The 13483-nt window shown below is 36.6% G+C and overlaps 1 protein-coding gene across 1 annotated transcript; it reads right to left on the bottom strand.

The window, feature by feature from the left end:
• Positions 1-1178: 1178 nt before the first annotated feature.
• LOC131156022 (uncharacterized) lies at positions 1179-1877 on the bottom strand. Its single transcript, XM_058109475.1, has one exon. It carries the CDS (start codon positions 1875-1877, stop codon positions 1179-1181), a length of 699 nt encoding a protein of 232 aa, XP_057965458.1.
• Between the last annotated feature and the right edge of the window lie 11606 nt (positions 1878-13483).

Consider the following 13483-nt stretch of genomic DNA (forward strand, 5'->3'; position numbering starts at 1 on the left):
CAAAACACAAGCATCCAAATACTTTCAGGTGAGTATATGTGGGTTTGACACCATGCAATTTTTCATAAGGAGATAAACCACTCAAAACAAAAGAAGGTGTGCGGTTAAAGAGATAGGTAGTAATAAGAATAGCATCCCCCCAGAAGTGTGTAGGCATATGTGCTTGATAGAGTAAGGAGCGGGCAACATTGAGGAGATGATGATGTTTGCGTTCAACCACTCCATTTTGTCAAGGAGTGGAGACACAACTGGTTTGGTGGACAATACCCTTGGGTACGTAAAATGTGGTCATGTGAAACTATGGCCCATTATCACTTCGTCTGATTTTGATGGTGGTAGAGAATTGGTTTTCAACAAGATGAATGAAAGATTGCAAGAGAGAACAGGTGTTAGATTTGTGGTGCATTAAATAAACCTAAGTACTACGGGTAAAATCGTCGACAATAGTAAGAAAATAACGTGCACCAATAATAGAAGGTGTGTGATAAGACCCCAAATGTCAACATGTAGTAATTCAAAAGGTTTATGGGAAAAAATAAAACTAGTTGGAATTGGAGCCCGAGTCTGTTTAGCCAATGGGCAAATTAAACACGATTGCAAATCAGAATTACAAATAATTGGTTCTTTATTGGAAAGAAAAGACAAAATTTTATTGGACAAATGTCATAAACGTTGATGCCAAATATGAGAAGTCGAAGTGGAGGTGGCTATCTGACAACAAGCTTTTCTGGTTTTTGCAAAGTGGTAGAGGCCGTTCCGCTCAATTCCCATTCCAATCATCTTCATCGAGCGCAAGTCCTGAATAAAACAAAAATCAAAAGAAAAGATAATGAGACAATGGTGTATTTTGCATAACTTACAAATGGAAATTAGGTTAAAATGAAAGGTCGGGACACAAAGAACATTATTTAAAGTGAGAGTAGGAGAGAATCGAACTGATCCAATATGAGTAACGGTGGCATGGGAGCCATTCGGTAATTGAACTGTCTGACCATGGACTGGAAAAGATTGGGTCAGAATAGTGAGTGTGTAAACCATATGGTCCATTGCACCACTGTCAAGAATCCATAGATGATCACTATTGGGCGTACCTCCCAATGAAGAGTAACACAACCTACTTGCTGTGCCATGGATTTCGGAGGGGTGGAATTGTTGAGAATAGCCAATAGCTGCTGGCATTACTTGGGGGTAAAAGGAAAACTGCTGGTAGTAGAGGAAACTTGATTGGCACTATGCTTGGAACTTGTGACAGGCTTAGAGTTACAAGATCCCGGAGGGAAGCCATGGATGCGATAATAGCGATCAATAGTGTGCCCATCTTTCCCACCATGATTGCATTTGAGGGACCTTTTAGGTGGACCTAGTCGGCTGTCTTTCTGTGGTGGATAGTTGGAGGTGGCCAAAGCAATGCCTTCAATGGATGGTGGAGTCGAGATGTTGCAGTGGCGTTCTTCTTGCATGACCAGGGCATAGGTATGACTTACAATTGGAAGTGGATCCATCAATAGTATATGTCCACAAGTTACACCGTAGGATTCATTGAGGCCCATAAGAAAGGTCAACATATTGTCAGATTCTTGTTGGGCCAGATTGTTCTTACAAGCACCACAAGTGCAGGTACTGCATGTGCAAATGTGCGGGGATTGAATTTCAGCCAACTCATCCCTTAAGCCCTTCAACTTTGCAAAATATAATGTAACTGAAAGAGAACCTTGAACATGATTACTAATATTTTGTTTAAGTTTGTAAAGAGGTGGCCCATTGACTTGAGAATACTGTTCCTTTAAATCGGCCCAAATGACAGAAGCGGATTCACAATAGATTATGCTGGAAGAAATATCTTTAGAAATGGAATTGAGAAGCCAGGATATTACCATGATGTTGCATCGTTTCCATTGTCATGCCTCAAGTGAGGAACTAGAAGCTGGTGAAGGAATCGTGCCATTGATGAAGCTAAGCTTGTTTTTTGCCTCAAGAGTGAGAAGCATTGCTTGACTCCATGAGGCGTAGTTGTCTTCAGTAAGTGGAGTGGTAAACAAGACCATGTTGGGGTGATCCGAAGGGTGAAGGTACAAGTGATGGGTAGGGTTATCAAATTTCTCTTCCTTTTCAGCTATGAGGAAAAATGAAACCTCTCAAATGAAACACTTCTTCTTCTTCTTCTTTTTCTTTTTTTTTTTCCTTTTTTTTAAAAGAATTGATCCTCCACTCAGTTAAATATTTTAAATATTTAAAATATTGATTTGCCTTGATCCTTTGGAAGAATTGATTCTCCACTCACTTGAATATTTTAAATATATAAAATATTGATTTGCCTTAATCCATAAAGCTGTCAGTGGGTCACTTTGGAATTGCTCTTCAAAATTGAGTGGAAGTAATGGTGGGATTCAGAGCCCACTTTTGACGTGGGTTGGCTGGGCATAGATTTGTAGCAGTGAAAAGGAGGTCGTCTTCAACCTCTAATTTAGACGAACCAGCGTGTTCTCTGCTTTGTTGAAGACGACGATGTAGACGATCAAGAGATGACATCAAATCGGACGGCAAATCTGCGAAGGCGCAAATCTGAAAGAGCAATAAGCTGATCGAGAAAGAAAACGTCAGAAAGTTGACGGAGACGCCAATGACAATGTCAAAGACTTCAGCAAAGAACAACAATAGAGACAACGACGTCGGAGGTCGTTGATGGCAGCAACGAAGATCAGATAGGTAGTGAAAGAGTGATGGTTCCTTCGTTGTTTTTAATGGCGGAGCTAGTGGTGAGCTTAGGGAACAATAGGAGCAAAGGTTTGATGAACCAGCTCTGATACCATGTGAAAAAATTAAAGGAAGGAGAATATATATATATATATATATATATATATATATATAACTCTGTTCAAAATTATATTTTTTACAACAATTTGCAACCCCTATTTATACTTGTAATTGGGGAACAATGGAATAAATACAAAATTAATCCTAAATTACTTTCCACGCTCCTAGAATAAATACAGAATTAATCCTAAATTAATTTTCACACTCCTTTCTTTAATAAGGAGATTTGCTGACTTTTTTCAAATGGAAATATCACGTAATTGTGGCCTTATGTTTGCTCCTTGATTTGTGGTCTTCCTCAACAGATTGTTCCAATTATATTTTTTACAACAATTTGCAACCCCTATTTATACTTGTAATTGGGGAACAATGGAATAAATACAAAATTAATCCTAAATTACTTTCCACGCTCCTAGAATAAATACAGAATTAATCCTAAATTAATTTCCACACTCCTTTCTATAATTAGGAGATTTTCTGATTTTTTTTAAATGAAAATATCATGTAATTGGGGCCTCATGTTTGCTCTTTGATATGTGGTCTTCCTCAACAGATTGTTCCAAGCTTCCTCTTTTCGCAGTTATTCTCGGTCTCCTTTTTAACGGTAGCAATGAAGCACATACTGTGCACATTAGAGTTAGACATGGTTCGATTAATTGAACCATATTGTTTAATGGTTAATTGAATTGAATTTTCAATCCATCAAAAAATATGCATCGGAGCTAACCGCTTCAAATAATTTACCAAAGTTCGAATAAACTTGATTTACTTACTCAAGTAAACCCTGAGGTCATAAAAGATATGAAAATCAAGAAACTTAAGTTTCTAATTTGTGTAGGCTTGGTAAACCTGCAAGGAGCTCAATCATCATTTCTATAATATTAAATTTCATTTGACTACCTTTACTCTATGTTCGAGGTTTGGAATTGAAACATTGGATCCAAGTTTGTGTGGATTTAGATAACACTTAATATAAATTTGTATTAAATTTCTTCAAATGTATCCATATAAATCAGCATCCAACCTTCGCATGCTCCAACTCTACCTTATTAAAATTGTTTTAGATTTTGTATCCTATGGAAAAGATTAGAGAAACATTTGAGATTTTACCTCACATTTTGGCATTTTACCTCCTACAAGTACGGGAAAATTCTAATCCCTCCAATATGGATGGGTCTCAAATTTCTGCACTCATGTTGAATTGGTAAATATGTTTACAAACTTAGAAACTCAACACAGTTGTACCTTTGACATGTGAAACAAGCCCCATTCACTATACAATTAAGGAATAGTTGAACGCTCCTTTGAATTTTTGGTTCTTGTAAGTACTTCCAGTTAACTGAATAATTAGGTCATCTGGAATGTTCTTACATGTTTAGAGTTTGCTTTTAGCTTTTGTGCCCTTTGTGGCCCTGGGTATGCCCATATTCCTGTACATATCTATTTTGATTTAATAAATTTATCATTTACTGATTAAAAAAAAAAAGGTATAGTTGAACACACTACCAAAAAGACATACTAAATGTTAGTCAAACCTAAACTTGTCACCATAAAACGTAACTTTATTCCATATTCAAAAAATTGACATAAGAATATATTCAATGGTTTTCATAATTATTATAGAATACAAGTTGCAAGCATTTCTATCATGGTTTAATAAAATATACGAATGCATATATTTGTAGCTTTTAACTTTGACAAACACAATGTGGTCAACATAATATACCTAATTACAAACAAGAAAACAACCATATGTGCATTTTTCAAAATCTAGTATATAAAACATCCATTTGTTAATGTTTAAGCACATTTGTGCATTTAGAAGGACTATATAGGAAAAAACAATGATAGAACTAATAACTGCTAGTGCAAATTTTAACTAAAAAGTTATCAAGCTCGTGTCATTTCCACTGTAGTTTTGTGTAAATGAAACTATAATTCAAATCCTTTGCAAGTGTCCACATTACAATCATACATGCTCATATAGTTTCTAAATCCAAAGACATCCATCATTTCATATCATATTATAGTTCTAAAATATGAAAAAATATGTTGGTAATTGGAAAATCATAGATAATGATGTTTATGTTAATAGAACTTGAAGTTTTGGAAATGTTAAGAAGTTGGTATTGAAATGTATATTTGGTGGAAGATAAAAAAAAAAAAAAATCAATCGAATTTCTTAGCAAGATGTTGTGTAAAACCCCCAAATTTTGCACAGCAGAATATGTTTATGTAAAAGGATCAAACACACAATGTAGTACTTTAATTATGACATTACAGAACAATCCACAACCACAGCAAATTAATGAAAAGGAATTATGTGGTTCGGCAATGCTTACATCCATGAGACCAGATGGCAAGGATTCATTATTTTCTTATCAAAAGTACAAGAAAAATACAAGAACCCTCTTAACTATAACAATTGTCATCCAACCATACTCTAAATACATCAGATATGACATATATATATATATATATATATATATATATATATATATATATATATATATATATAGAGTTCTTGGAGGTTTTCCCTCCAAACCCCAACCATATTAACGTCCACGTTTCAAAATTTGAAATATGCGCTAGGTGTCTCAAGCCAAACCGTCGAGGGTTTCTCCTGCAACTGCTTGATTTTCTTTATGCTTTCCCTTTGTGCATGCTCTCCACTCAATATGTGAGCCACATTTCATAACAATCTCCACCTTGGTGAACATACGCCACTTAGGAGAAACTGAAAACATGAACCCGTTACCCCACCTTGAACTTGGGACGTTAGGTTGGGACCGCCTCCTGTCTAGCGACTGGAGACAAACACCAAGTCTAAGCAATGCTTGAACTTGTCCATGGCAGCTTTGGCTTCTACCATGAACCCTGATTCAATTGTAGATGTTACACCCGAAGACTTCACCCTAGGCTTCCAGCAAGGCATTCCCACAACAGTAAACACAAAAGTTGTTGTAGACCTTTTATCACCAAAGCCCCCTGCATAGTCTTCAACAAATCTCACAACTGACATTCCACTTTGTTGCCTGCCAAAACACCCCATTGCACCGTCATGAGGGACCTTTGACATATCTTAGATATCATAGTCCATCCTTGGGTACCAAGTGGTATACATTTCATATCGATTCTCCATAAAACCCCCTTAATACGGCAAACAAAGTCTATCTACAATTCCATCCACAAAGCCACCCTGAGATAACACCAATCTCCTTACAGTTCTGTATATGCGAATCTTCAAACCAAGACCTTCTTGGTCATACCCAAGACATTCATGTCAAAACCTTTCAATAAAATTCCCAACTAATTAGCCTCAATCAAAGCCTTCTCAACCAATAACATGTCATTCACAAACAACATCCTATCACCCTCTTTCTCACTAAAAGCTTCATCAACTCCCACACCTGATTCTTACATACTTCCATTTCCTCCACCATAACACTCATCCATCTATTTTTCCCTTTTCTGTGTACTGCAACTTGAAAAATATTAGGAACCTTACTGCTGGTAGTAATGAATGCATAAAACACTAGAAGGCCAAATTTATACCTAAGTGGTGGTCTCATAGTGCACCTGGGCCCACAGTGATCCCGCTGGTCTCCTGAGCTAAACTCCCTGTAATATGAATAATGTCATCTATGCCCTGATTCTATAGTTCCAGCTGCATCACATGTCCATTCATACTGTGATACTGTTGACTTGAGATAGAAATCCTTACATTTCTGCCCTAAGTATTTAACTCCACTTGAATTATATGTTTGTTGCTGCAACAATTTTCTAACATTTTTTTATTTTCCTTTGCCTGAGTACGTTGCCCCATTGCTTTATCTCCAACATTCATGTCCTCTATCACCCCTTTGTTTGCCACAGGATTACCCAACTTGCACCCACTTTTTTTATACCCCAAAAAGATGTACTATCCAGAGATTACACCAAGCCTAGATCCCCTCATCACTAGAAAAATGCACCTATGGACACCCACTCACACCCGAGTAGTCTAGTGCAAAACCTGCCCACAATTCATCTACATCTTTCACATCTAGTGATACCTTTGGGGATCTGTAACACGAGAAGCGCGTCATACTCATTGACTTCACCAAGAAATTCCCTGCAAGCCCTGCATATAAGCTACCCTGCTCACAAAAATCATTGAACAAAACCAACATACTCAGTCCCAATGTTTGACCAGAGGATCTCTCTCTCGATCTAGTTCTCCATATTAACCGCAAGTTAAACCTAGTAAAAACCTCAGACTTGTGTCATATGTTTGCCCTGTGATGCTATCCTCGCCAGTACCCAAACATTTGAATACACGTAGTCACCTATATGCCCTAACTGCATATGTAGAGACTCGAGAAAATAAAATAAAAAAGGAAAAAGGGGAAAAGTGATTTTTGGACGAGGAAGGAGAAAACTAGTGACAGTTTTCTGGAGGATCTAGAAAACCGGCGACGGTTCCGGTATTTACCATGGAACGGTAATGGGTAAATGGTAAAAATCGGGCTGGTTAAATAAAAAATCGACGACAATTTTTTGAGAGTTGGAGAAAACCAGCGACGGTTTTCTCTGCAGTGGGCATATAAGGGGAAACCGAGAGCCATTTTCTTTTTATGAAATCAAAATCTTCTCTCTCTCTTTCTCTCTCTCTCCCCTATGTAACCCACAAACTCTCTTCCTTTCTTCCTTCGATTCCGGCTTCGTTAAAACCTGGATTAACGATCAGGAACCACCATGAAGTTCTTGGGAAGATTCTTTGCAACGTACGCGGAGCAGATTTTCAAGTTAGGGTTCTGGTGCACCATCCCAAAATTAAGGTAAGTGGTGTATTTTGGAGTTTTTGAGTTAATTTGGAGTATATGAAATATAGGAAGTGTTATATGGAAGTTATTCTAGGAGTTGTGTTGAATAATTTGGGGAAAATGTGAATTTTAGGTTTTTGGGCTACGAACGCCGAAGGGCGTAGAAAATTAGGTGTTTAGTGGAATCTCAGTAAGTCGAGTAAAGGGAATAAATTGTTACAGTTGATTTGAGAATTACTAGATGAGTTATTATGTGAAAATGGAATTATGTTATTTTACCTGAAATTTATTATGATATAAATATCATATGAAAACTTATGTGGCATATGATTTATATTTAAATGTGTACATGAAAATGTGATTACTGAATTGATGAAATGAATTGTGAAAGTTGAAATGAGATTATTGAAAATATGAATTGAGATATGAGATTTGAAATGGGGGAAAATGTTGAAAGTGAAATGTACTGAAAAATGAACATCTTCTAAGAAATGATGAATATGAGTTATAGAAAGGTTTTATTGAGAAACGTGAATGTCATGAAATAAAATATGTATATGTATTTATGAGATGAAATGAGTTGTGAATACTGAAAATGTGAATATTGCAAATGTAAAATTTTGCAATACTGATATTGAAATGTGAATATGTGAAATGAAAATATTGCAATGTTAATTCTACAATATGAAAATGAGAAATGTGAATATGAGGAATATGAATATAGGAAATATGAATATGTGAAATGAAAATATTGTAATGTTAATTTTGCAATATGAAAATGTGAAGCATGATTATGGGAAATGTGAATATGTGAAATTTGAATATTACACTATTAATTCTGCAATATGAACATTAAATTGTGAGAAATGAAATGTGAAATTCCGAAAGGGGAATACAGACATGCGATTGATGTAACGCCAATACCACATAATGATTTCTGGTATGTGGCAGTGATAACCCTGATGGATGGATTTGGAAACCCTGATGATGGGTTGTGATATTGAGAGCATGGTACCATTGCTAGTGGTGTTAGTGCGACCACACGGACTCGTGGAACATGTGGCGTGACAGTCGACTAAACTGTATAGTAGAGTTGTTGTGCCCTTTGAGTCCAAATCAGGGCTTTTGGCCGACCAGTCCTACTTCAAATACGAGATATGTGATGATATTTGACCTAACTGGGTCGGCCAACCGTGGTTAGGTCCAGCCTTCAGGCCGCACAACCTTGACTATGGGGGGAAGCATGACGTAGTGAATATCCTCAGGGTAGCCATGAGTACAAACACGAATGTATCAGTTATGGTGACACTCATGAGCTTGATATGGAAATGGAAATGAAAAAGGAAATGATAATGGAAATGGAATGAAAATGGAAATGAAATGGGAATCGAAACGAGAAAGTAAGTGGGAAATGAAATAGTGTGAGTTAATAAATAATTAAAGTGAAGTAAAACACACCGCCTAAGGGCTTACAGAGTAAGGTGAGTGCTCTGATAAGTATCAGTTTTAGCTGAACCCGAGTTAATCGGGTTAGGCTAGAAACGATATCAGGGCAGAGGGAAGCTGCTTGTATGGACGGGTAAGTTTGCCTATTCTCGGGAACTTTGCTGATAAACTTGGGATACGAATAAATGATTTTGGAAATGGAAGAAAAAGCTTATGAAAGCTTGTGTTATATAGCTATATGATATGATTATGGAAATGTTATATTTTCTCAGAAGATACTATCACTAACATGCTTATATGTTATGATATAATGAATCTCATATTGCCACACATTGTAGATTATTTATTCCGTCTTACTAATATGTGTCTTACCCAATCATTTAAATATTTCAGGAAACCAAGATAGACCTAGTGATAGAGCTCCAACATAGAGGGGAGTAGATACCCAGTGTGGTCAGGGTGAGTATTTTGAGCTAAGGAGGTTTGATTCCCCTGGAGGTTTATGCGTTAGACTTGTATATATGGATGGTATAGTACTCTGGTATGTGTGTTCACTGTGGTATGTATATTTTATGAAATGTCTTCCTTTGTTAGGATTATGTATATGAGTATGATTGTATACCCGGTACCCATTTTCGGGTCGAGTTATGCATTGTGGTATCAGTAGTTGACGTGGTCGATATGTGGTGTATGTATTATTTATATAAAAAAAATGGTATGGAAAATCGGGGCATCACAGTTTGGTATCAGAGCCTAAGTATGCTAGGTTCTGTAGACTTTAGTAAACAGTGGAATACAATACCAGAGTATAGGAATAGATATTGATGAGATATGAGTCAAATGTTGTTAGAGGATAAAATTCAGAATTTAGAGTTCTGTCTTGCGACCTAGAAGCAGGAGTTTTGTGGTCATTTCTGTGTTTTTCCTAGGGCAACTACTTCTGGAAAACCATAGATACTATCGCTAGATCGTGTTTCTGACTGGTAGAATTGAATCTTAAATAGGGACAGAGGAATGTTTGTAGCAGCATAATTTGTAAATTTTAGTATACTGGGCATGTTAGTAAGATATGATGATAGAGTTCTGAGACTGTGTTGTTTCAATTATAGGATGGATCTAGGGATTAGTAGTGCACACGCTGGAGGTGATGATGCAGGGCTTTCCAGTATGGGCGGAGGAGACCCAGATGTTGTACTATGTAGTGTCACCTAGCAGGTGATGGCAGAAATGGCTAGAGGTTTAGGGGAGCGGAGTTGCACGATTGAGCAGTTCACGTAGATAAGACCCTTGTCATTTTCTAGAGGAGCTGACCCACTTGTGGCTGAGAACTAGGTCCAAGATATGGAGGAAATACTGGCAGTTCTTCCATGTATAGATGAGCAGAAAGTTTTATTTGTGAAATTCAAGTTGACTCAGGAGGTGAAGCACTGGTGGAGATCAGCGAGAATGTTGGAGGAGAAGAGACCGGACCCTGTGGCGGTGACGTGGAGCCACTTCAGGGAGATTTTTTTCGAGAGGTACTTCCACGCTACTATTAGGAATGCGAAGGCGGTGGACTTTCTGCATCTTACATAGGTACAGTTGACAATACAACAGTATGTGGCGAGATTTATTGAGCTATCTCAATTTGCTCCATATTTGGTACCAGATGAGGAGAGAAAAGCGAGGAAGTTTGAGGAGGGTCTGAGGCAGAATTTGTTCGAACAGGTTATAGGCTTTCAAGCTTAGACATTTGTAGAGGTAGTAGACAGGGCTCCAGTGATTGAGGGTGGCCTTTAGAGAGGCACTGTAACACAGAGACATGGGAAGAGGGTTACACCTTCAGATGTTCAGGTAGGGTCCAGCAGAGGGCCTTGGAGGAGGCAAGACAGCAGGGGTGGACGAAAACAAGTAGTGTGAGATCGGGCTATGCAGGGCAGTCAGATGCCCCCTCCTTGTCCTATATGCTACAAGGGACACTCGGGAGAATGTCGAGTTAAGGAGGTGATATGTTATCGGTGTTATCAGTGTAACACCCCGACCCCGAGGGGCCTGGGATATTAACTTTTTACTACTGATTTACAGCGGAAGCAAATAAACTCAATTTTATTCAAACCAGAGCGCTAATTATTCATGTTACAATCACTTATTTCAAATGAAGAAAATTACACAAACTTTAATATCTGAAATCATACTAATGTTTCTAAATAAATCTTTATTTTTCTAATCCCCACCCGCATGCTTGCTAAGCCTGATTTCTGACATATCCTTCAGAGTTATCTGAAATAAAATATGATTGGGGTGAGACGACGCTCAGTAAGTAAATAAGATTATTATTAGTGTGTGGCCAAAATGAGCTTTTAAAGAATTTCGTAAAACAATATTTAATACTATAACTTTAAGACTGCTTTTAGAATAAACATAAATTTAAAAATTCCTGCATAAAACTTTTGTCATCAATTTCAACAGTAAATTTTTATAATCATATACTATAACTGTTAAATTAAACTTTTAACTTTAAAACTGTAAAAATATTTAATGATAAACATACATATACTTTTCCTTATACGTTTTCCTTAGATCGTCATTTAAGCACCAAAATGATCCTTTTCACGTAAACTTACACTTTTCCTTCAAATCATCAGTAACTTTGTACACGTAATTAAATATGTATAAACATATATTATAAAAATCACCCTTAGGCCTGTTTACCGTAAGTCATGTTTACCCCCATGACTGGGTTGTGCGGTCCGAAGACTGGACTTAATTGGCTGGCCGACCAAACTAAATCAACGTACGTAAATTTTAAGTAAGATTTTCCTTATTAAGTCCTGGTCCGGAACCAGGTGTGCACTCAGGAGAAATCCACTAACATAAATGACCACTCTGTAAACAGTGTGGGTGCACTCTGATCCGTATAAACTTTAAGCTGCGGTACCGAGCATCTGTAACTTTGAACTTTCGTTTGCCATAAGGGGTTTTAAAATCATCTTATTATAATTTATGCAATTTAATATAATATCGTGAAAATCTCATCTTTACTTATATTTTCATAAAAATGCAACGTAAAAATAAACTCATGCCACACAATTTTTGTGTTAAAAATATATATAATTTTACTTTTGAATAGAAAGAAATGCTGAAAATTTACCCGAGGGGATTAGAACATTTCTTAACCCAAAAATAGGTGCAAGTATATTAAAGATAGAATTGATATAATTAAATATGCGTAAAAATAAACTCATGGAAATTTTGTGGAACTAAATAACATAATTAAAATTTACGTACAAAATAAACTCGGGTATGAATTTAAAATAAAAAGAAACTAACATAATCAAAATTTACTTACCTTCTTCTTTTACCGTGTGCTACGAACACAATAATTATCTTTAAGAAATGAGATCGGAAAAAGTTGGTGATTGAGAATTTATTCAAAAATTCTCTCTCCACCACAAATTCTTTCACTCACTAATCCTTCTCTTCCTTAGAAAATTGTTGTGAAAAATGAAGGTTGAGAGCTCCCTATTTATAGGAAAAATTTTGGGGAAGAAATGGAATTTATAAAAGTGTGGGGAGATGGGTGAAATTATAATTTTTTTAAAATTAAAGAATGGGCAAGGGATGGGCAAGGTATGGGTTGAGTATGAGATGGGGATGGAAGCCATGTGGGAGTGCTTGCCACCATTCCCATTAAATAAATTTTTAATTAATCACTTACCTAACTAATTAATCAATTAGTTAATTAATTATTTTATTATTTTATTATTTTTCTTAATCATTATTATCATTGTTATTACTTTTAAACTATTTTGAGTATTTATTTATTTTTGAATAAGAATTAAATTTAAATTTTGAAAACTCATGTGGGCCCCACACGGTCTTGTGGGCCCCACACAACTTCGAGACCCGAATGGATCCTACGTAACTCGAATAATTCTTATACGATTTTATGCATCCTAAATAGCTTTGAGACTCGTGTAAACCTCCATACGGCTTCGGGACTCATGTGGGCCCCACACAGTCTTGTGGGCCCCGCATATGATACTTACATTATTATTATTTTATCATATATTTCTACAAATTATGTCAGTCAAAACATTATTTTATGTACTTATTTACGTATATAAACAGTGTCTACCCTGTTTATCCTATGAAATTCTATTTTAACCAGGCCGACCTCCAGGGAGCGACTGAGCCGCAATGGTCTCTGAGCACTCGCTTAGACAAGGTCTTTCTTAGGCATCAAACATGGAATCAAGGATCCTAACAGAGAAACACTTTTTTTTTTTTTAATACTAACTATTATTATTATTATTCATTTTTTTTTTCTTAGGTTATTACAATGAGCCTGAACATATGGCGACGGATTGTTGTGCACTGCCAGTTGCTGCACCTGCTCCTAGACTATATCGAGGAGCTCATTAGGCACCCTAAGGCGG

The sequence above is a fragment of the Malania oleifera genome, chromosome 5 (assembly GCF_029873635.1).
Source record: "Malania oleifera isolate guangnan ecotype guangnan chromosome 5, ASM2987363v1, whole genome shotgun sequence".
Classification (NCBI taxonomy): domain Eukaryota; kingdom Viridiplantae; phylum Streptophyta; class Magnoliopsida; order Santalales; family Ximeniaceae; genus Malania; species Malania oleifera.

Bases quoted from the DNA above. Each gene is read 5' to 3' on its own strand.
- LOC131156022 (XM_058109475.1), bottom strand. From the start codon at position 1,877: ATGGTAATATCCTGGCTTCTCAATTCCATTTCTAAAGATATTTCTTCC.